The sequence below is a fragment of the Apodemus sylvaticus genome, chromosome 11 (genome assembly GCF_947179515.1).
Source record: "Apodemus sylvaticus chromosome 11, mApoSyl1.1, whole genome shotgun sequence".
Taxonomy (NCBI): domain Eukaryota; kingdom Metazoa; phylum Chordata; class Mammalia; order Rodentia; family Muridae; genus Apodemus; species Apodemus sylvaticus.
In genome coordinates this window covers 78,145,548-78,164,339 of record NC_067482.1, presented here as the reverse complement: position 1 = coordinate 78,164,339, position 18,792 = coordinate 78,145,548, and the positions used below count along the sequence as shown (strand labels likewise).

The window sequence follows — 18,792 nt, the reverse complement described above, 5'->3', positions numbered from 1 at the left end:
GACTTGTGGCTTGTACAGGAAGCACCTTTATGGTTAGAATCATCTCAACCAGCCCTCACCTTGTTTCTTGAGTGTACTGGCTGGTTTTGTGTGTCAACTTGACACAGGTTGGAGTTTTGTCACAGAGAAAAGAGCTTCAGATGAGGAAATGCCTCCATGAGATCCAGCTGTAGGGCATTTTCTAAATTAGTGATGGGGGGGGGGGGGCGTTGTGGGTGGTACCATCCCTGGAGAAAGCAAGCTGAGCAAGCCAGGGGAAGCAAGCCAGTAAGTCACATCCCTCCGTGGCCTCTGCATCAGCTCCTGCTTCCTGACCTGCTTGAGTTCCAGTCCTGACTTCCTTTAGTGATGAACAGCAGTGTGGAAGTGTAAGTTGAATAAACCCTTTCCTTCCCAGTTTGCTTCTTGGTCATGATGTTTGTTCAGGAATAGAAACCTTGAAAAAGACATTGAGAAAGGGTCTCTTGGTGATAAGGATAGGTTGGGCTGCTCAGTGAGAGTGCAGACAATCTCCTGATTCCAGTGTCCTACGCTCTTGGCTTGTATGTGAGTGCAGGGGAAAAGCTCGGGTCCTCGGGCTGACACAGCCAGCAAGCATTTGCTGAGGGAGCCATCTCCTCAGCTGCCAAGACTTTTCACTTTTAGGTCCCTGAAATTTTATTTATTTCCAACAGGAAATCCCTTCATTAGGAGCTGGAGAGATGGCTTTGTGGTTAAAAACACAGGCTGCTCTTAGAGAGGACCCAAGTTCATTCTCACGACCCACATGGTGGCAACTCGTTCCCAGGATCTCAGGCACTGTCTGCTTCTGAAGGCACCCACCTACACACGTGCTGCATACAAATACACACACACACACACACACACACACGGTTTAAAGTTTTATAGGCAGTTGTGAGCAGCTCAGTGTAGGTGCTAGGGAGTGAACCCAGATTCTCCGGCCATCAGAGTAGCAAGCTAACGTTAGGCACTGGCCGGGCTTCCCACCTCGTGGACTCTGGGGGATAAACAGCAACCTCCTGACAACTATGGCAAGCTTCTGTTAGGATCAGAGACTGCCGGGGCAGGGACATAGTAGTAATCTGGACAGTATTAAGTTCAGCAACCTTTAAATAAATTGACATAAATCATAAAAACTGGGTGTCTTGTGAACACACCATGAAAAAATGAATTTCATAGCATGCTTCAAACAATCACCAGCTGTCTCCTTACTACAAGGTTCCTTTCCTTCAAATCCAGGACATTCTCCAAAATGTGTATGCCGTGGCTGAAAAGCAGTAACTTTTTCTTACGCCTTCAGTACAATTATTACACCCTGGAACCAAAACTTTTTATAACATATTCAACCCAGGTTCATCTACCATTATTGAAGAGAAAAGAGCAATTAAAAAAACAAACATTCTACAACCTCGACTCAGCAACAATCACTAACAAGCCTGGTGGGGCAGAGAGGATTTTCAGTGCGTCCTCACTGTGGGGAGGACACCACAGGCTATATCCATCATTGCTGTAGCTCTGAAATAAGACCAATCTTTAGTGTAGCCTCCATAGGAAATCTCACATGTACCATCATTTTCAGTTTTCTCCTACAAGAATAGAGTTCAGAACTGAAAACATCATTTCAGAGTTGAGGTTGGCTCCTGTAGCTGGTCTTTCCCCTGTACCTTTCTCAGGTACTGTTTTCTTAAGGTTAAATAAAATAAAATAAAATAAAGTGCAGGGCTGGAGAAATGGCTCAGCAGTTAAGAGCACAGGCTGCTCTTCCAGAGGTTCTGAGTTCAATTCCCAGCAACCACATGGTGGTGGCTCAAAGCCATCTGTAATGGAATCTGATGCCCTCTTCTCTTGTGTCTGAAGACAGCTACAGTGTAGTCATACAAATAAAATCTTAAAAAAAAAAAAGGCTTGGGAAAGCGAGGTTTCCAGGAAAAATAAAAAATAAAAATGCTAGGTGGTGGTGGTGCACACCTTTAATCCCAGCACTCAGGAGGAAGAGACAAGTGGATCTGAGCTGGAGGCTAGCCTAAAAGAGGTTCAGAATGGAGAAACGGTGCCTCTGTTAACTTTTAAATCCAGGACAAAAGGTTGAAGTAGCTATTTAACACACCAATGCAGACCCAGCTATCAAGTTCTCCCAGCATCCCTCAGTCCCTCCCTGTTTCAGGGTATGGCTGGCCTGCACCCCAACTCTCCAGCCCAGGGGCTGGGCTGGGCTGCCCTTCCCCAAGAGAATCTTCCTTAATATAATTCAGACATTTTGGTTACCATCCCCTTTGGTATCTCTGGCCTCCTGGCTGCTGCACCTGGCTCCTTCCCCTCCTCCCACCTCTCCCTACTTGACTACATAAGTCACTTAGTCCACTCTGGACTCTCCCAGAGTCCACTGCCTCTGGCTATGCTCTCCCTTTTATCCACAATAAACTTCCTCCTTCACTATTTTAAGGAGCAGTCTCGTCCTTGTACAGGACCTAGGTTTGGGTCCCAGCAACTACCTGGGTGCTCCCAGCTATCAATAACTCCAGTTCCAAGATCTGAAGTCCTCTTCAGCCCTCCACGGGCACCAGGCACACACATGATGCACATACACACAGGCAAAATATTCAGACGCATAAAACTGAAAAATAAATTCTTAAATTATGTGTGTAGGATAATGGACTTTTCCTCATCCATTACAGAAAAAGCAGAGGCAACTGAAGAAAGCTGAGAGCAGGAGAGGTGGTCTTCCTCAGGGAAAAAGACGCCAACTGGTTGTCCAGTGTACAAGTAGTAGTATATGAAATACAATAAGCCGGGCGGTGGTGGCGCATGCCTGTTATCCCAGCACTTGGCAGAGGCAGACGGATTTCTGAGTTCGAGGCCAGCTTGGTCTACAGAATGAGTTCCAGGACAGCCAGGGCTACACAGGGAAACCCTGTCTCAAAAAAAAAAACAAAAACAAAAACACCACCAACACCAACACCACCAACAAAGAAATCAGATGCCCTCTTCTGGTGTGTCTGATGAAAGCAAGATTGTACTTGCATACTTAAATAAATAAATAAATAAATAAAAATACATAATTTAAAAAGTTCATTCTCAGCCGGGCAGTGGTGGTGCACGCCTGTAATCCCAGCACTCTGGGAGGCAGAGGCAGGCGGATTTCTGAGTTCAAGGCCAGCCTTGTCTACAGAGTGAGTTCCAGGACAGCCAGGGCTATACAGAGAAACCCTGTCTCGAAAAAACCAAATCCAAAAAAAAAAAAAAAAAAAAAAAAAAAAGTTCATTTTCTTCCAATAATGAAATATTCCTCATCAAATAAATGAAACTAATAGTTACAAGATTTTACACAACTCTAAAGCAAGAAAGAACTACTTTTTGCTGGTTTATATTTAAGTGTTTTTTTTTTTAAAAAATAAGATTTATTGTTTTTTCTATATATGAGTACACTTTAGCTGTCTTCAGAAGAGGGCATCAGATCCAATTATAGATAGTTGTGAGCCACCATGTGGTTGCTGGGAATTGAACTCAGGACCTCTGGAAAAGCAGTTGGTGCTCTTAAGCTCTGAGCCATCTCTCCAGCCACCATTTAAATGTTATTAATGTATGTTTTCATGTTTGTCCTGACACAGAGTGTCATCTACTTTGGTAGATGGCTTTGCTCTGTAGCTGAAGCTCATGTTGAGCGCCTGGATCCTGACTCCTCTACGGAGCCCAGTGCTGGGACAGACGGTACCCAATAAACCCAACATCTACCTTCTAAATGACTGAAAAATGTATCTCATGGTTGAAGTATATAAGTTGTTAACTTTTTTATTTTTAATTAAACTAATAAAATTTATTTTAAAATATACAACCCAGTATTGACAATTAAGTCATCAAAATAATCTATAATAGTTAAATGCCTCTGAAATCTACATGATGTCTTCTGAAGCTAAAAGTAATATGCCCTCAATCAGTTTCTAAAATCTATTTGAAACATTACATATGATAGAAGTAAAAGAAAAAAATCTCTTATGAAGTCCTCTATGAAAAGAAATTGTGAAAGTTCCTGATTAGACAGAAACTGTTTCATCTCCAAGGGAGAATACTCAGCATAACTGTGGCTTCATAGAATGAACTGAGTAGTGTTCCTTCTGTTTCTATTTTGTGGAACAGTTTGAAGAGTACTGGTATTAGGTTATCTTTGAAGGTTTGATAGAATTCTGCACTAAAACCATCTGGTCTTGGGCTTTTCTTTTTTGTTGGGAGCCTTTTTTTTTTGGGATTTTTTATTTTGGTTTTTTTGAGACAGGGTTTCTCTGGGTAGCCCTGGCTGTCCTGGAACTCACTCTGTAGACCAGGCTGGCCTCGAACTCAGAAATCCGCCTGCCTCTGCCTCCCAGAGTGCTGGGATTACAGGAGTGTACCACCACTGCCTGGCGGTTGGGAGACTTTTAATGACTGCTTCTATTTCTTTAGGGGTTATGGAACTGTTTAGGTGGTTTATCTGATCCTGACTTAACTTTGATATTTGGTATCTGTCTAGAAAAATGTCCATTTCATCCAGATTTTCCAGTTTTGTTGAATATAGGCTTTTATAGTAGAATTTTTTTCTTTAATTTCCTCAGTTTCTGTTGTTATAGCTCCCTTTTCTGATTTTGTTAATTTAGATACTGTCTCTGTGCTCTTTGGTTAGTCTAGCTAAGGGTTTATCTATCTTGAAAAAAATAAAGAAATTAAAGATGTTTTAGAATTTAATGAAAATTAAGACACAACATACCCAAACTTATGGGACACAATGAAAGCAGTGCTAGAGGAAAACAGCTCTGAGCGCCTCCAAAAAGAAAATGGAGAGAGCATACACTAGCATCTCTAAAACAACAACAAAAAAAAAGAAGCAAATACACCCAAGAAGAGTAGACAGCAGGAAATAAACAAAACCCAGGGCTGAAATCAACCAAGTAGAAACAAAAAGAACAATACAAAGAACTGACAAAACCAGGAGTTGGTTCTTTTAGAAAATCAACAAGACACTTAACTTTTAAAATGAGTGTTAGGATTACAGGTATATACCACCATTCCCAGCCAGGTTTTGTCTCTTAATTCATCAGGTCAAGAATTCTTTATGAGCCAGTGGTAGTGGTGGTGCACGCCTTTGATCCCAGCATGTGGGAGGGAGAGGCAGCATGATCTCTGAGCTTGAGACTAAGAAGCCTGTTCTGCAAGTTAAGTTCCAGTACAGCCAGGGCTACCTCAGAGAAATCCTATCTCAAAACAACAACAACAAAAACCCCAAAGAAAGAAAAAGAAAAAGAAAAAGATTCTCTATGTATGCTAACACATGCCTTTAATCTCAGCACCAGGAGGCAGAAGCAGAAACAGATGAATCTCTAAGTTCGAGGCTAGTCTGGTCCACATAACGAGTTCAATAGCCAGGACTACATAGAGAGACCTTGTCTCAAACACAAAACAAACAAATAATTTTCTTTGCATAAGGCAAGATATTGCTCTATAAATTATATGTACAAATATCTTTACTTAATTGGCTTGATGTCTTGCTTTCTTTCCTTCTTAATTGTCAGAGTCTTGCTATACAGTTCTGACTCAACTGACGTTCACTGTGTAGCCCAGGCTGGTCTTGAACAGATGCCAATCTTCTTCCTTCAGCCTCTTAAATAACAAGCTGACCACTATGCCTAACATCAGCTGTCTCCTGACTGTTTGGTAGTCTGTCAGATTAGTAAGGTTTCTTATTTTAAGGTCATCTGATTTTATATATCCAAATGCTGTGCAAATGGCAGGTCTCCTTGTCTGAGAGGTTTGCAGTGTTCACAAGCTTTGTGACCTGAGAATGACTAGGAACTACTGCTACCTAATGATGTCCAATGAGTCTAACTGTGCCCAGTAGGATCACTTCTGTCAGAGAGTCATCCAAATGCTTCAAGACTCTTCTCAAATCTCCTGAGAGATTTGATCCAAGTAAGACAGTTCCATTAATCAAATGAAGAACAGCCTTATTTATTCTTTTTCTTTTGGGGGGGAGGGGGTTTCTTCTTCTTCCTCTTTTTTTTTTTTTTTTTTGGTTTTTCGAGACAGGGTTTCTCTATGTAGCCCTGGCTATCCTGGAACTCACTCTGTAGACCAGGCTGGCCCCCGAACTCAGAAACCCACCTGCCTCTGCCTCCCAAGTCCTGGGATTAAAGCATGCGCCATCTCTGTGAGTTCAAAGCCAGCCTGGTCTAGAGTGTTTCAGGCTAGGCAAGGCTACATAATAAGACTCTGCCTCAAAAAAACAAAAACAAACAAACAAACAAAAAGTGTACATGTAAGTGCATGTGCGTATGGCACTCAAGGAAGTCAGAATACAGCATAGGACCTCCTAGAACTAGAATTATATAAGGTTGAGAAATCTTCCATGTGGTTACAAAGCCAGGCATAGAAGTATACCCTTGTAGCCCCAATACTCAAGAAGCTGGGGGGAAGGGGTTGGAGAGATGATGGCTCAGAGGTTAAGAGCACTGACTGCATGCCAGGCCAGGCAGTGGTGGTGGCCCACACCTTTAATCCCAGTACTTGGGCAGCAGTGGCAGGCGAATTTCTGAGTTCGAGGCCAGTCTGGTCTACAGAGTGAGTTCCAGGACAGCCAGGGCTATACAGGGAAACCCTGTCTCAAAAAAAAAAAAAAAAAAAGCACTGACTGCTCTTTGAAAGGCCCTGAGTTCAAATCCCAGCAACCACGTGGTGGCGCTCACAACCATCTGTAATGAAATCTGATGCCCTCTTCTGTGTCTGAAAACAGCTACAGTGTACTTAGATATAACAAATAAATCTTTTTTTAAAAAAAAGAAGCTGAGACAGGAATACTGTCTTTCATTAAAGGCCAGTCTGAGCTACATAAAGACCTTGTTTCAAACTGAAACAGAACAAACTAAAAATAAAAAAGAACTGGCTTTCAGTCTATTATGAAGATCACCTCTGATGTCCTAAAGATAAAATTATCTGTACACACAAGCATGCATGCACGCACGCACACTTGCCTAGTATATACAAGGAAGGCCTGGGTCTGATACCTATCACTGTGGAGAAAAAAAGTTTCTGGGCCTGAAAAGCTAATAGCTTCTGAAAAACCCACCTGATGAAGCCACTACATGTAGCATTAGCCTCCCCAAAGGTTTCTCTGGGACATTTCACTCCAGTTTGTCATGACACTACTAAAGCTTGAATTCTCATCATTTTGCATCATTCTGTGTGTCTGTGTGGGTGTGCACATGTGTGCACCTGTACTGATGGCTACAGGTGGAAGTCAGGTGTGGTCTCCAACAGCCTGCCACCCAGTTGTTTTGATTAGGGTCTCCCACTGAACCTGGAGCTCATAGATTTGGCTCTGCTGGATAGTGCGAACTCCAGGGATCTGCCCCTCTGTGCCTGGCTTTTCATGCGGTGTTAGGGATCTGATTTTTAGTTAAGCCATCTCCCCAGGCCTGATCCGTAGCTTTCTATCAGCATGTATAGAAACACCACCTTGTTTTTAGAGAAATTCATACAGTAGCGAGAGCACAGCAGTGACTTACATCCAAAAATAGCAAAATCCATATTTTTGACAATGTTTCAAGACTCAAGTCTCACGCTGCCTGTCCACAGCATCTGGGATTTACATTAGAGGAAATTGCTCTGCAGTGCTATCACTCAATCAACTTATCCAAATTGAGATTTCACCTCTTACCTGACGGGGGCCCATCTTTTCTTTAGTAGCTGTGGACTGCTGGCACGGGTCTTCCTGTGCTCCCTCACATGGGCCTCTGAAAACTTGCTCCTGGTCTCCTTGATCTCTGAAGACCTGTGGCTCCATGCTCTCGGGTCCGTCTTCCCTATCCACGATCTCATAAGCCACAGGATCTCTTGTAGGGTCCACTAGTCCACACCACCCATTCTTGCCCCCATAATCCAAGGTCTCAGAGCTTTCTTCAGGACAACTTTCTGCATGAGTCCTCTGCCACCCCAGGGGGGAGGCCCTGCCATGACTCACAGGAGAGCTTGAGGTTCCAGGCTTTACATCTGGAATCTTACTTGGCTCCTGCTCAGCGTGAAGCTCTTTGGAGACACTCACTGAAAGTTCAGAGTACAGCCCCTGTACCACAGCAGACATGGAGGAAGCAAGCGGAACTGGCTGAGTGTCTACTCCAGATGACAGCATTAGGGCAGATGGAGATTATGGAGTCTTCTGCATCAATGGTTTACCCTGACACAAATCAAACGAAGGATAGAAGTTTAAAACCTTGATGTGGCAAAAGAAAACCATTTCCATTCACATTGGTTAAAACATGGAAAATAGCCAAGCACGGTGCCTTTAATACTAGCACTCTGAAGGCAGAGGCTGGTGGATCTCTGTGAGCCTGGTCTACAGAGCCAGCCTTATCTACAAAGCAAGTCCAGGGCAGGCTACACAGAGAAACCCTGGCTCAAAACACAAAACAACAAAACCAAAAAATTATGAACAACATATTCAACTTCAAATATCAGCATTAATGGACACCAAATGTCTACTGTTTGGTAGGAAAATACATATCTTGTTGGGCAGTGGGAGGCAGAGGCAGGTAGATTTCTGAGTTTGCGGCCAGCCTGGTCTACAGAGTGAGTTCCAGGACAGCCAGGGCTAGAGAAACCCTGTCTCAGAAAAAAAAAAAAGAAAGAAAGAAAAAGAAAAATACATATCTTAATCTTTTCATAATACCACCGGGGATTGTGGCTCATAGCTGTGATCCTAATACTCAAGAGGCTGAGGCAAGATTGACTCAAATTCAAGAGCCTCAGCTACATAGGCTCTTTGTACAAGGCTATCCTTGACTAAGACTGAGCTCCTCCTCGAGAAAAGTGGGAAGCGGGGGCTAGCAAAATGCCTAAGTGCATGTGCTGTTTTTGCGGAGGGCACCAATTTGGCTCCCACGAAAGTCTGCGCCCAAGGTGAACAGTTCAAAACCTCCTAAACCACAAGCTCCAGGGGATCTGATACCTATAACACCTTTAGGAGGCTACAGTCATCTGTGTAGATATATATAAATACACAGCATTTAACTGCCAGGCCTAGTGGCACTCCCCTTCAATCCCACTACTCAGGAGGCAGAGGCAGAGGCAGATCTCTGAATTTGAGACCAGCCGGGTCTTCATAATGATTTCCAGGCTAGAAAGGGCTCCATAGAGAGATCTGATCTCAAAAAACAAGAAATCTTAAAAAAAAAAAAAAAGACATAAACATATATCCAAAAATAGACCTGACATCAACTAGAAAACAAAGGTGCTTTTCTACGTCGTTTGAAGACATGAGCCTTAAACACCTGTTCACTGTTGTATCCCAGAGTAGGTACTTGACATGGAGTAATTACTCAGTTGCTGTTTTTGTTTTGTTTTTTAAATATATGTGCGTATTTCTGTGTACACGTGGAGGACAATGTCCAGTGTCATTCTCAGGACAGAGTCTCTCTTTAGTCTGAAGCTCATCAATTAGGCTAGACAGGACGGTCAGCAAAGTCCGTGGATCTTCATCTCTGCCTGTCCTGTGCAGGGGTGACCCCAGGCTCGCTTTTGTTTTCTCACTTGAGACAGGGTTTCTCTGTGTAGCCCTGGCTGTCCTGAAACACACTCTGTTCAGCAGGCTGGCCTCGAACTCAGAGATTCACCTACCTCTGCCTCTGCCTCCCAAATGCTGGGACTAAAAGCATGCACAGCCACTACCCAGCAGGAGACCGACATTTTTAATACATTTACCTTTCTTCTCTGAAGGAAGATACTGGAAAATGCAATTCCCTTTCTTTACATACTTGAGATCTGTCTACCCAGACAAACACAAGTTCCTAACTAATTCAGTTCCTCTGGCTGCTTCTTGAGATTCTCCAAGAGGTTTTAATGGGCAACATGCATTTACTTCAACAGAACAACCCCATGAGCTCAGCAGAACAACTATTATAGATCTTTTATTTATTTATTTATTTATTTATTTATTTATTTATTTATTTATTTATTTGAGACAGGGTTTCTCTGTATATCCTTGGCTGTCCTGTAACTTGTTCTGTAGACCAGGTTGGTCTCCATCTCGGAGATCACCTGCCTCTGCCACCCAGAGTGCTGGGATTACAGGCGTGTGCCATCACCGCCCGGCTATTACAGATCTTAATACCACACCTGAGGTTGAAAGTGGCAAGCCTAACACGCTACAGAAGCCGCAAGCTTGCCACAGGATGCCACTATGTGGGTAGTTAAATTCCTTGTACTGAATGCTAGAAACAGGCTCCTTGCTCAAGTATTTCATCTAAGTATTTCATAGTACTAGAGGGAGGAAGATGTAGCTCATCGGTAGAGTGCTTGCCTAGGTAGTGCATGATGCCTAAGGTTCACTGGGGAGGGAGGCACCCAGTACACAGCATGCAGCATGCAGAGCCACTGTGTACTTTCATGATGATTCTTAAAGCTTCTCCCACCCTAAACAAGGCAAGAGAAATATTTTTGTTTGTATTTGTTTTGACTGAGACAGGGTTTCTCTGAGTAGCTTTGGCTGTCCAGGAATTCACTTGTAGTCCAGGCTGGCCTCAAACTCAAGAGAACCACCTACCTCTGCCTCCTGAGTGCTGGAGTAAACGCGTGCACCATCATCGCAGGCTAAGAAGAAAAATTTTGAAAGAAATTGTCCCCAATTTAAAGACTAGAAACTATAGATATCAGAATGCTACCCAGAATGCTAGCTCATAGCCTGGGCTGCTCCAAAACTAGAGGTCCTGGCGGGGGGTGGGGGGGGGTGGCACATGCCTGTAATCCCAGCACTCTGGGAGGCAGAGGCAGGCAGATTTCTGAGTTCGAGGCCAGCCTGGTCTACAGAGTAAGTTCCAGGACAGCCAGGGCTACACAGAGAAACCCTGTCTCAAAAAAACCAAATCCAAAAAAGAAAAAAAAACAATAACAAAAAAACCCCCAAAAAACCCAAAACAACAACAAGAACAACAAAACCAAAACTAGAGGTCCTACGTTAAGCCTCGTGAATGTTGGGTTTGCGGGTATGAACTACCTACCATATGTGCTTTAAGCTAAACAAAATTTTTAATGAAAAGTTAAAAGGCAGTGGTGCCTCATACCTTTAATCTCAGCACTTGGGAGGCAGAGGCAGGTGGATCTCCAAGATGGAGACCAACCTGGCCTATAGAACAAGTTACAGGACAGTCAAAGCTACATAGCAAAACCTTTCTTGAAAAACAAAAACAGGGCTGGAGAAATGGCTCAGTGGTTAAGAGCACTGACTGCTCTTCTGGAGGTCCTGAGTTCAAATCCCAGCAACCACATGGTGGCTCACAACCATCTATAATGGGATCTGATGTCCTCTTCTGGAGTGTCTGAAGACAGCTACAGTGTACTTATAATAATAAGTAAACTAATTAAAAAAAAAGAAATATTTACTTTTTTTGAAATATTTACTTTTTAATTGGTGTGATGACACACACCTTTAGCCTCAATACTTGGGAGGCAGAGGAAGGCAGAACCTTGCATAAGTGTTTGAGACCAGCTTGGTCTACATAGCAGATTCTAGACCAGTCAAAGCTCTACAGCGAAACCCTGTCTCAAAACCAAAACCAAAATTGCCTAAATTGAGGGCTGGAGAGCTGGCTCTGTTTATGAGCACTTGCTGCTCTTGCAAGAGGACCTGGATTCCAGCTCCTACATCAGATAGCGCCTACCCATCTATAATCCAACTCCAGGGTATCTGACACCCTCTGGCCTCTGAGGGCACCAGCAGGCTTGTGGCACGCATAAACGTGGGTAGGCAGGCAGGCAGGCAGCATACACGCACATACACCAACTCTTAAAAAAGGAATAAGGAGCCGGGCTGTGGTGGCGCACGCCTGTAATCCCAGCACTCTGGGAGGCAGAGGCAGGTGGATTTCTGAGTTCGAGGCCACCCTGGTCTACAGAGTGAGTTCCAGGACAGCCAGGGCTATACAGAGAAACCCTGTCTCGAAAAAACCAAATCCAAAAAAAAAAAAAAAAAAAAAAGGAATAAGGACTGCCTAAATTGTTAAACTCATAGGCAGTAATCCTCGCACTTGGAAGCTGAAGTTAAGAGAACCTAGGATTCAAGACCAGCCTGGGCTAGTTAAAAGACCTAATTTCAAAAACCATACAATGAAAGGAAAGAGAAGAAGGAAGAGGAGGAGGAAGAAGAAAAGGAAGAAGAGGAGGTATAGGAGGAGAAAGGAAGGAAATTACCCAAGAGAGGTCCTCTAGATCTCATGGCAAAAGCAGATTCTCCACTTAAGAGATAGAACTGAGGGGCTGGAGCAGTGGCTCAGCATTTAAGAGACTCACTGCTCTTGCAGAGAACCTGGGTTCAGTTCCCAGCATCAATGTGGTGGCCAACAACTACATAGAATTCTAGTTTCAAGAGATTTGAGGCTGTCTTCAGGCCTCTGCATTCACCTTCATATGAATGGTACTCATACATACACTCTTCACATACACATAAAATATAAAAAACTAAAAATAAATATCTTTAGCCAGGCAGTGGTGGCGCACGCCTGTAATCCCAGTACTTTGGGAGGCAGAGGCAGGTGGATTTCTGAGTTCGAGGCCAGGCTGGTCTACAGAGTGAGTTCCAGGACAGCCAGAGCTATACAGAGAAACTCTGTCTCGAAAAAAACCAAATCAAAAAAAAAAAAAAAAAAGAGAGACAAGAGTTGAGACTACTTTATCCCTTTTAGAATTAAAACTCTTCCTTTCTCCTCTAGCTACTGGTTATTTCTGAAGGACTTCAGATTTTAAGCCATTTGTCTATGTGTGTGGGCATTAACAGAAAATAATTGTACTTGCTATTTGATGCCAAATAGTAGCAAATACTCAGTTTTAACTTGGTTTCGATTCCTTTTCCTAGTTACTACAATGCACACAAAGTGCAGGAAAAGATCCTATAATGATGGATCACAGAGATGGCCAGGAGTTAAACTGCTAGCCTTTGACCTCAACTCAATCCCAGAGACTCACGAGTGAAGAAGACCAACCACCAAAAGTTGCCTCGACTTGTACATATCTACAAATGTGAACACAGGCTCACATTCACATATTATCACACGTATACACAAATATCAATGAAAGCTCCTGTAAAATGCAAGTTTGCCTCCCTTGGGAAGGTGCACACCTTTAACTGCAGCACCTGAACGAGCAGCAAGCAGGACTGTGAGCTCATGGCCACCTGGGGTATACAAGCGCTCTGAAGAAAACCGAGTTTATGGAAACAGACTTCTTGGGTCTCTGCCACCTTCCTCCCCTATATCCCCTGCCCACCAGAGGAACTTGGGTGTTCTCAAAAGCTAATCCATCTCTTCCTAAATTTTATTTCCTCCATGATGTCACCTTTCCTTGAAGCCTCTCTGCTGAGTAAAACCCAAATTTGTCCCCTTGCACTGGGGCAGTAGCTCAGTGAAAGTGTGTGCCTGATGTGAAAGATCCAACTCTACAGTTCACAGTGGGCATTCCTCTTCCACAGGACCAGAGTTAGGTTCCCAGCAGCCACATCATGCACATAATCTCCTATAACTCCAGCTCCAGAGGATCCAGTTCCTCTTCTGGCCTCTGAGGGAACCATGTATATGTGCACAGACACACACAGAAGTTGAGGCAGGCTGATGAGGAGGAGTTAAGATAACATTTCATTACACACAGAGTTCTCCAGCAGCCCGGGATATATGAGAACTGGCCCTAAATACCCCCAAAGAAGCATGCGTTGACTGTGTTGCCTGGGTGATAAGCTCAACAATAACTCATTTGCATGCTGTACTTGAGTGACTGTGGTACCTCAGCTGTTATTTCAGTGGAAAGCACTAGTTTCAAAGATAAAAGGCCCTGCGTTTGAGCACCAGCTACACAAAAAACAAGCAAATAAACTAACAACAAACAAATAGTAAGTGCTACATTATGGGGTTTTGTTTTGTTTTGTTTTAACCAAGATCTAAATGAAAAGGCTGGTGGGTAAATAGCTAGCAAACCTATTAAAAACTAGCAAGATCAGCCTTTTATTGTATCAGTCTTCTCACCGTCAGCCTCCTTCCTATCAACGGTTTTAAATTAAATTCTTGTAGTAAAAAGAAAGAAGAAGTAACATGTTTATAAAATTCAGACAGGGATTTATTTATAACTTAAGCCTTCTCAATGCTTATAACCAAGCTATTGGAAAAGTTAAGTCACTATCTAGTTTAAGGTTTGAGCAAAAATTAACCCATTGACTTAAGAAAGACTCTTACCTGGCTGGAGAGATAGATGGCTCTTCCAGAGGATCTGGGTTCCTTTCCCAACACCCACATGGAGGAGGCTCACAACTGTCTATAACTCCTGTTCCAGGGATCTGATGCCCTCTTCTGACCTCTCCAGGTACCAGGCACACATATGGTACACAGACATATATGCAAGCGAAACACTCAAAAACATAAAATAAAATATAAAGCCAGGCCGTGGTTGCACATACCTCCTGAGTGTCCCAGCACTCAGGAGATTAGACAGATGGATCTCTGTAACTTCAAGACCAGCCTGGTCTACAGAGTAAGTTCCAAAACAACCAAGGCTACACAGAGAAACCCTGTCTCAAAAAAATAAAAAAATAAATAAAATTTAAAAACCAATCTTAAATCACTCTCACCATGTGTACAAATACATATTATATTATTTAGGGAATGGATTTATTTCAGACATTATAAAATGAGTGATATTTTGTAAAAAAAATATGAAATAAAATTATTCTTCTAAAAGATGATATTCACAAAACAAGCCTTCCATCCCAAATACCAGGGAGACACAAATTTCTAGGCCAGAATTTGTGGGCTACACAGTACAATAACAAGCTATACAGGAGACCCTGTTTCAAGACAAAACAAATTTGTTTAAAAAAAAGGGGGGGGGAGAGTGAAGAGAAGGAGGAGGAAGAGATTTGGGGGGGGGAGGATTGGATTTTTTTGGGTTTTTTTTTTTTTTTTGGAGACAGGGTTTCTCTGTATAGCCCTGGCTGTCCTGGAACTCACTCTGTAGACCAGGCTGGCCTCCAACTCAGAAATTTGCCTGCCTCTGCCTCCCAGAGTGCTGGGATCACAGGCGTGCACCACCACCACCCGGCTGAGATATTTTTGAGTTGAGACTAACAACTGACCTCTCACCTGTGTCAAATGCAAAGCTCTGTAGGGAGTAACTCAATCTTTCTGGTGTCCAGGCCAAAAGCCAGGGTCCCTCCCTACTCTGACTTCACTCACTAGCTTCAGGGTCTGGAATGTCTTCAGTTTAAATGAACTTTCCTGGGCTTGTTCTTTCCATGCAAAATGACCAAGCTAAAATATCCCACGAAAGCCCCAGGGTAGAAAGGACAACCTCCCTCTTTTCCTCTTTGTTTCCACATACACCATAGACAGGTATCAACAGGAGTACAGGGCTCAAACTAATTCCTTCAATAGGTGCGCGCGCATGGGCATTTAAGGCAATGTAGGAATAGTATACATAACAAAAAAGACACAAAGGTTTTCTTCAGCGTGATTGGGTCACTGAACTCCTACCCTACCAAAAAATCAAAAACATGACAAAAGCCAGTAAAGGCGTAACATCAGGCTGGAGAGATGACTCAGCAGTTAAGAGCAGTCAATGCTCTTCCAAAGGTCCTGAGTTCAATTCCCAGCAACAACATGGTGGCTCACAACCATCTGTAATGGGGTCTGATACCCTCTTCTGGTGTCTGAAGACACCTACAATGTACTCATATACATAAAATAACTAAATCTTTAAAAAAAAAAGCATAACATCGCAATTCCCCATGTCATTAGAATGAATCTATTTTACCACACCCCAAATTTTACAGAGCCAACATGTCTAATCATTCAACAGTCCCCTCAAGTAATAGTTTTGGAAGCAAAACTTGACAGCAATAAAGCAAAAAAAAAAGAAAGAAAGAAAGAAAGAAAGAAAGAAAGAAAGAAAGAAAGAAAGAGAAAGAAAGAAAGAAAGAAAGAGAGAGAAAAGGAAAGGAAAGAAAAGAGAAAAAAAAGAAAAAACAAAAAAAGAAAGCAGATCAGAGAAACTCCATGCCCCAATAATCCCTTCTGTTGAATTGGAATGTTCAGAAGCTGTTAACAACAGTGGGCACTGCCATGCTTGTGTCAAGGAACAATACTCACAAGAATGATCAGGCCCTGAGAAGTTCACAGCACTCCTTTCACCTTGAGAAAAGGGCTTTCTTTTCCAAAGATTCAAATTCTGCAGCCAGTCCCTCCATAAGGGACATTCACACACTGTAGCCAATTCTTCCATGAGGGAATTTGGAGAAGAGGCCTCTTCTTGAGGGACAGAAAAAGAAGAATCTTTTAATATGATCTCCCTAAACCAGGAGTGGTGGCTCACACCAGTGATCCTAACACTCAGGAAGAGGCCAAGGCAAGAGGGCTGCGGAGGACAGACTGGGGTGCACCAGGGGTGTCAGGCCAGCTAGGGCCGTATAGCTAGACCCTGTTTCCAAAGAAAAACAAACCACTGATCAAGATCTCAAACTGGAAGCCATCATTACACAGGACCCAGTCCTTAGAGACGTGTGCAGGGGAGCTCTAAGGCATCACGGCTGTTTCCCTTTCCCTTTTTATTAACATGCAGAAAAAGCAATCCATCTTTCAACAAAGGTTTTGAATTGAAAATGCTCTTGATGTCTACTGACAAAAGACACCATGTATGAAAGACTTTCATGTACTTATCCAAGGGAAAGGGGAAAGAAGCCATTTTCTGCGCTTTACATACTGGAAAAGGACAGTCTTTCACTTTGGAAAGCTGGAGGCTGGAGGCTGTATAGATTAGGGGAAGCTTTTTTTTTTTGATTGCCAACAAAAGCAACTGAAGGGAGGAGAGATCTAGACAGCTTTGGTGAACAAAGAAAGTGTGGCTTCTGGCACCAAGTTTCCCTCCCTCTTAAGACTCTTAATAGGGAGATGGAGGCAGGAAGATCAGAGGCTTGGCTACAGAGCAAATTTGACACCAGCCTGGGCTACATGAGAGCTCATCTCCAAACAAAACAAAAAGTGGCACACGGTGGTGCATGCCTGAATTAGTAGTGTCTTGTAAGGTGAGACAACATTATGAGGGGTCAGGGGCTAGAGGCCAGCCTGGTCTACCTACTGAGTTTGAGCCTGGGCTATAAAGAGACTCCTCATATCAAACTAAATAAATAGATGAAGTGCTAACCTGTTTCCAAAACTTAGTATTTTCTTACTGATTTTCACTAAGGCTCTCTGTTAACTTGGGGAGTAGAGTAGGATCCAAAGTGAGAGGCAGTGCCCTGTATCTCAGGAGCAGGGAAAGCCTTTCTGGTGGAAAGAGTGGGCTGAAATTTGTGAGGAGGATACATTCATGCAATCACCAGCTTCTCTGAGGACATGACTTTTCTTCCTAAACATAACAACAGAAACGACTGACCAAAAGTTCACTGTGCACCGAGCATTTTCCACAAAACTTCCCTTGAGCCCTCATGACAATTCAGAGAAAAAAAGTACCCAGGTTTTACAGATGGGCTGCAACTGACAGGGGATGAGTCAAGGTCACAAAGACGTTAAGTGGGAGACACAAACTTGCAATATCACACTCCAGTAGAGGAGGAGCAGCTCAATGAATACTAAAAGACCGAATAAAAACACAAAAAGCAAAGCTCCCTTGGTGGACATGACTGGGGGAAGGGGAGAAAAGCTGACTTATGATATCATAAATTCAGGGCCTCTCTGTATTTTGGGGTAAAAGTGAAAAAAATAAATAAGGAAAGACAGATCCGTTTCTTGCAGAAAAGATACCTCTGTCACTTTTGGGAAAGTTGAGAATCTCCTTCACTGAAAGACGCTGACCAAAGTGGGGGTCGTTTAGGGGTTACCCCTTAAATGTTCCTTTGGATAAAGAATTCCCTTTAGCACCATAAACGGGTCTCCCTTCGCTGACAAATCGACCAGAGCCGAGGAAATGCGTATAGCTACAAGGGGCGTCGTCTTCTCCAAGGTGAGAAGTTGGGGGTCTCCTTCAGATGGAGGTTCAATGGGCGCCTCCTTCCCCTGGAACCAGGACTCTGAGAAGCTGTTTTCTCCCAGCAGCGTGGAGCCTGATCTCCTGGATGTCTGTGGGTGTTTGTCACTAACAACGCTGCTTCGGTGCCCTTCGGCTCCCTGAAAGGCTGGGGGCCCAGACCCCCTTTAGTCACCACCGTCCGGCGGAGGACCCCAAGGCCGTCGTGGGGCTGCCCAGGCCTCTTACCCTGTGGCCTCCTCCGCGGCCCGTGCTCATCCCGCCACTTTGGCCTCGGCTGCCTCCGTTCCCGCTGTCCCCGCCGCCGCCAACTCTACCAGATCTTCTGGAGCCGAGGCCCGAGGGCGCTCCAGCCTCCACCGCTTCTACAGTGCCCTCCCCCCCTCCCCACCGCACTTCCTCATCCGGGGCCAAAGCCAGCCATGCGGACGGGCTTTGATCCCGCCCCCGCACGGCGCGCGCGCAATCCGGAGGGCGGCTCTTCCCATCTGGTACCTCCACCCTCTGCTAGCTCCAGACGCACACAGCCCCGCCCCCACCGTGTGGACTCTTAAAGAGAAACACACCCTGCAGCATAGTTCCTGTCTCCCGCTGTTACCAGAGCTGTGGGCCTCCCCATTTTCGTTTTTTTTTTTTTGTTGTTGTTGTTGTTGTTGGTGGTGGTGGTGGTGGTGGTGTTTTTGTTTTTTCTAGACAGGGTTTCTCTGTGTAGAGCTGGCTGTCCTGGAACTCACTCTGTAGACCAGGCTGGCCTCGAACTCAGAAATCCACCTGTCTAGC

At 43.9% G+C, this 18,792-nt stretch overlaps 1 protein-coding gene across 4 annotated transcripts in view; it reads right to left on the bottom strand.

Moving 5' to 3' along the window:
• The window catches only part of Prr14l (proline rich 14 like), a 63,461-nt gene extending 45,068 nt beyond the window's left edge, over positions 1–18,393 (bottom strand). For 2 of the 4 annotated variants that reach the window (XR_007980300.1, XR_007980299.1), the window contains exons 1-2: positions 18,241–18,393; positions 7,682–8,197 (exon numbers count right to left, since the gene is read on the bottom strand). Coding sequence is in view for 2 of the 4 variants with exons in the window: in XM_052199576.1 (XP_052055536.1) it covers positions 7,682–8,152 (471 nt within the window). In the remaining 2 variants the exon portion in view is untranslated. Of the gene's footprint in view, positions 1–7,681; positions 8,198–16,139; positions 16,299–18,240 lie in introns of all 4 variants that reach the window. The other 2 variants (XM_052199576.1, XM_052199575.1) reach the window with 2 other exon arrangements.
• Positions 18,394–18,792: the final 399 nt, after the last annotated feature.